At 28.9% G+C, this 5,871-nt stretch overlaps 1 protein-coding gene across 1 annotated transcript; it reads right to left on the bottom strand.

The window, feature by feature from the left end:
• Window positions 1-3,672: 3,672 nt before the first annotated feature.
• LOC127150915 (uncharacterized) lies at window positions 3,673-5,229 on the bottom strand. The gene is made up of 3 exons (XM_051089707.1): window positions 4,689-5,229; window positions 4,225-4,374; window positions 3,673-3,817 (listed from the first exon to the last, which is right to left on the bottom strand). Exons 1-3 carry the CDS (start codon window positions 4,834-4,836, stop codon window positions 3,810-3,812), a joined length of 306 nt encoding a protein of 101 aa, XP_050945664.1. The 5' UTR covers window positions 4,837-5,229; the 3' UTR covers window positions 3,673-3,809.
• Window positions 5,230-5,871: the final 642 nt, after the last annotated feature.

Raw genomic sequence — 5,871 nt, 5'->3', positions numbered from 1 at the left:
ACCATATACATTTATGCTGTATAAAGTTGTTTTTGTTAGGTATGAAGCCAAAAAGAGAGTAATTATTTGGGGAGTGCAATTCCTGCCAACATTCCAAAATAGATGAAGGATTTGAATAATGACCAAACAAAGCATAGGTTATAGGGATATAGGGAGTTATTAATTAACAAAAGGATTGAATTTAAAGGGGAAAAAAGAGCCAAAAATAAGATTATTAGGGTTTGAGGAAAGGAGAATATTTGTTATGTGGCTGTCCCATTACTTGCACTAAAAATATTGGGAAAGATTAAAAGAATTAAAATGAGGAGGGTATCAATACTTTGTATAAATATATGGATATGTTTTCTAATCAAAGAAGGAATTGAAATTATTACTATTATTATTATTATTATTATTATTATTATTATTATTATGCCATTCATGTGGTCCACTTTTGATATTCCCAATTTTATTTTGCTTCAACTTTTCATTCATTATTTTCCATATCATCACCAAGTTAATTAGTTTGAAAATTTTAGATATTAACACTGGGGAGGCCATACAAATATGATCTTCAAATTTAATTTAAACCATCTAAATCATATCATATTTATGTTCAATTTGACTTGAGTTTACAAAATTAACAAAAAAAAAAAAAAAAAAAACGATAATAAGACCTATTTCCCTACTTTTTTTAAATTACAAAAATAACAAATTTAATAGAGAATAGTCTTCTAATATTCTTTTGATAGTCCTTTAATATATCTCATTACTTATTATATTTATAATATTTGTAATATGCAGAAAAGAGATGATATGAACTGCATTTTCCTAAAATTTTTTTTATCATTTTGATACAATTTTTCTTTTAGTTTTGTGTCAACTAGTTCCGCTATTTATTATATTTATTATTATTTTCATTGGATTAGGTTAAAATATCATTTTTGATCCCTATATATTTTAGTCTTTGCATGAACGGTCTAAATTTTAGTATCTATGATTTTAATAGATATTAAATGCATTCTTTTTATTAGTTATGGTTGATTTTAAAGGAAAAAATAAGAACAATTTAATCTTTGATAGCATTTTTCTTTTTTGAATTTTTCTAAAAAATGAAAAAAGTGACAAATTATTTAGTCTTTATATAGAACAAAACCACTCATAGATAAAATTATTATACTTGATTTTTTAATGAAATATAAATATTTTGTCAAATGTTTTACTTTTTATAATTTTTTTATAGATTTTAAAGATATATTATTTTTATATTTTTTAGCTGATTTTTTTGAAAAATAACTTTGAGGAACTTTGAAAAGAATGATGGACTAAATTTAGTCAGAAAACAAATTTAAAACCATAATTTTAACAAAATTATAATAATTAAGGAATCTGGAATGGTTTTGGCCTAAACTCAGCCCACTTGCACATCTCTTTGCACATCTCTTTTAGTTGATAATATCAATCTCTTTACCTTTTTCATTGAAAAAGTTGCATGAACAATAAAATGTATCTATAAATTAATATATTCTTTGATTCATTTTTCATTCCTTGTGTGTACATGTATGTATATGTATATGTATATAAATAATTGATTTTTTTAAAAAAATATAACAAATCGATAAAATATTTACATCATATAGAACAATTTGAAAAAAAAGAGAAAATCTACAGGTCTGCAGTAAGAAATACAAAAACTTTTCCAGCTAACACGCGATTAATCAGTCACACGGGCGCATGTAATTAATTTTTCTTCTAAATAATCGTGGTACGCGATCGTGTAGGTAATGAGACATGATCGTGTTGATATTACTTACGCAATCGTGAATATCAACACGTTCGTGTATTATTACCTAAATATCAACACGATCATGTAGTGCTTTTTAACGATGGAAAAAATGTTTCAAATCTAAAGGATCGTGTTGACCACACTAAACGATCATGTTGACTATGGTACGTAAGTGATTGTTTAATTCATATCCACACGATTGTGTAGTTCTTTTTAAACGATGGGAAAATGACTTCAAATCTAAACAATTGTGTTAACCAGGCTAAATGATCGTGTTAACTATGGTAAATGATCGTTTAGATCATGTCAACACGATCATTTAGATCATTTTAAATGATGAGAAAAGAGTTTCAAACTTAAATGATTGTGTTGCCTATGCTAAACAATCGTGTTGACAATGTAATCGGTCGTTTAAATCATGTCAAAGGATATTTAAACGATTCAGTTGATATTCTTGAATATGAGGAAGATGAAGTATCTTCAAAGAATCTTGCCGAAAAATGGTGAATATAAAGTAGGAGTTTAAATAGAAGAATAAATCATTTAAAAATAGAAGAAAAAAAATCTAGAAAAAGAACTGAAGAAATTTGGAAGAGAAGATGAATAAATTGCAAAGAAGAAAAAGAAAGATAAATGACGAATCGTCTGCAATATCAAGAACAAATGTGAAATTTATGAAAATATTTTATCGATTTCATAGGCTTTTTGTTTTTGTTACACGGGTCATAAACATTTTTGTATTTTGTTACATTATAAAAATTAACCTAGAAATAACCCAATATAGGTAAAGTTTTAAACTGGATGCCTCTGTATTGATCATCGATGCATTGTACGCAAGATTTGATGCAACAGTCAAGAACTCAATTACTGAAACTACTTTGCTAATACACAATATGTTTGAATATATACGGTGTGAACCACTTGAAACTTGCTTAAATAGTTACGTCTAGTTGAAATTACAACAGTTTCGATGCAAGACTTCACTCTTATAAACGAGCAACTATTTAAGCAAAGTTCAATGATTATGTGCCGTTAAAAGATATTAGCTCGGGATGTTTTAAAGAGCTATTTTCAAACAACTTATCACTAGCAACTTGAATAAAAAATTTCTTTATGCTCCTACAAGTTCCAAATAGTTGTACATAGCTTAGCTAATCATGCAGAAGCAACAAGTACTATTGTCGGCCGGATGAATCAACATCACACCTGAATGGCATCGATATCATACTTGAATGAGATCGATATCACATATGAATGGAAAAGATCTTGAGGACATGGAAGTACGGTTTAAAAAAACATAAAAAGAATTTAAAAGTTCACTAGAAGAATTTTGGCCTTTAATGTCGGTTTAAAACCGACATTAAAGGCCTTTAATGTCACTTAGCAACCGACATCTTTGTGAGCGTTATTAAAGGCCTTTAATGTCGGTTAGGCTTTAATGTCGGTTTAAAAACGATATTAAAGGCCTCTTTAATGTCGGGTTAAAAACGACATTAAAGGCCTTTAATGTCAGTTTTCAACCGACATCTTTGATGGTGTTATTGAAGCCCTTTAATGTCGGTTGGGCTTTAATGTCGGTTTAAAAACGACATTAAAGGCCTTTTTAATGTCGGTTTGTTATTTTTTAACCAACATCTTTGATAGTGTTATTGAAGCCCTTTAATGTCGATTGAACTTTGATGTCGGTTTAAAACCGACATTAAAGCCTAGTTTTTTGATTCATTTTTACAAATTTATTTTTATTTAATTGTTACATTATTGTCCTATATACCGACATTGGATCAATGTAGATAAATATGTTTTTCACACGCCAACAAATCAATGAAATTCATATTATGTTAGAAACTATAATATTTGTCTTTTACATTTGAATACACAAAATGAAATCTTAATATTATGTTTAACATTCTACAATAGTACATGAAAAAAGATTCTAATACAAGAATTAAATAATTAAAAATCCTAAATGCCTTCTCAGTCTTCAATTTTCAACGGTCGCTTGGCAATCTCTACACAATCGCTTAGCTTTCAACCCGATATGACTTCAATTATCTACAAACAATATCCAAATAAACCATTTATTTAGAATAACAAAGCTGTTTGAAGTACTAAAATTGCAGAGAAGGATGAAAAGTTTTTAAGATTTTATATCCACACCCAAATCCACATAACTCTCTTTAGTCTACCTCATCCATCAGGCTTTCCTAAATCTCTTCAATCTATTATTAGAAATATTCCATATATGCAATCATATACAATCCTTTTCCCAAATAAAAAAAAAAAACATTTTATGTGGCAACCTATGAACTCTTGTAATTGATTAGCTCATAATATTGCCCGCCATATGAATAATCAACATTTTTTTACATAACATTATTATGAAAACCAATATCAATCTATAAAGAAATAAGCAACATCAACACAATAAGTTGAAAAGTAAAGCAATCATATTTTTATACCTTGGGTGTGGAGAACCTTTGATTGGCTTTTGGCCATATTTCCTCCATGAATAATCATCATATCTGCTAGCTTGTTACTAATCGTGGGCACCTTAATCGACCGCTTCACTCTATGCTTCACTCTAGTGTTATTAAAGGCCTTTCCCTTTCCTACCATTGCATTTCATAACAAAAATATCAACACAAAATACACAATCAACAACCAACAATCCATTCTAAGATTCTTGTAATTATGAATAAAATCATCCTTACTCTTGGACTTATCAGGATCAAGAAAGTGAATAAAAATGATTGCTTTACTTTTCAACTTATTGCTCAATTATCATAATCGACACATCAAGTTGACTCTCATTTATTAGATGCTCAGTTATAGTAACTTCATTATCTGCTGATACTTTAAGATGAATAAAAATGGAAACAAAAACCTTATGATTCAAGAGAATGAGGAGGAAAGCTTTACATACCTTTAGCTCTTCTTCTTACATTTCTAATGATAAAAAAGCTGCTCGAAGCCAAGAAGATTAATACTAATATGATTGGCACAACTACTAGAACTATTATACTCTTGCTTTCACTTTGTTCTACAATCGCAAAAACATTAAAAAAAGACATAGATTTTCATACTGTAAAATATCTCAAAACTACTTTACACAGCCTAAGTCCTAATTCGGAACCTTCAAGTGGTAAAGCAAAGTATGGACTTTTATTTGCTTTCAAAGAACCAAATTGATTAACATTATATTGGACTAATGGTAAATTTTCAGGCTGTAATGAATTGATGACAAAATTGAAAAATAAAATCTAAAATGTTTGACTCATTTGAACTGTGCAGTGAAGAACCAATGCTGAAGTTGGACAATATGATATTGAAAGAAGATTCTGACCCAATACAACAGGTTCAAGATCAAGAACATAAAGGTGCAATAGACACTTTATTTACCTTCCCATCTTGTGATACTTAGCTTCAGCACAACCCTTTCTCCTTCATCACTTTAGTTTTCTTTGATTAATTAGTCCATAAATCCCTTATGAGAAGAAAAGGTGAGTCATTTATAAAAGAGAATGAGGTAAGATATGAATAATTTACACCCTTCTCCAACATTCATTCCATGTACTTAGATATATCAATATACCAATTCATTAACTTGTCATACTTCATAGGAATTAAATATTTGTTTATTTATCTTGTCTTGTGATTTCCATTAAAGTTCAAAGTACCTCTTTTGCTTGAGGTTGATGACTCAAACTTAAAGAAAAACTAGAGCTCAAAAAGTGAATACATAAAGTGTTTTGAACATAGAATTGCTTTGAATTATGGAACAAAGTAAAAGACCATAAATGACCATTACGGCTAATCCAAACTCCTTTTCATAACTGCTTCTTATCTTACAAAATAGTGAAGGAAACTCACTAGAATTTTTCACAACCCAAAGAATTGTGTAGATGAACCAACACAGACCCATTGTCTTAGTTTTTGTTTGCTTCTTTCCTTGAAGTTGGAGATTCAAACCACTATATTCCACTTTTGTAATATGCTCTAGAGCTCAAAAGGTGAATATTCAAAGTAATTATGTAAAGATAACATACTAAATTGGCATTAATTACGACAAACTGATCTAATCTCATTCTCATTGTTGCTTGATGTCT

The sequence above is a fragment of the Cucumis melo genome, chromosome 9, assembly GCF_025177605.1.
Source record: "Cucumis melo cultivar AY chromosome 9, USDA_Cmelo_AY_1.0, whole genome shotgun sequence".
In the NCBI taxonomy this organism is placed as follows: Eukaryota; Viridiplantae; Streptophyta; class Magnoliopsida; order Cucurbitales; family Cucurbitaceae; genus Cucumis; species Cucumis melo.
This window is presented reverse-complemented; position numbering and strand designations above follow the sequence as displayed.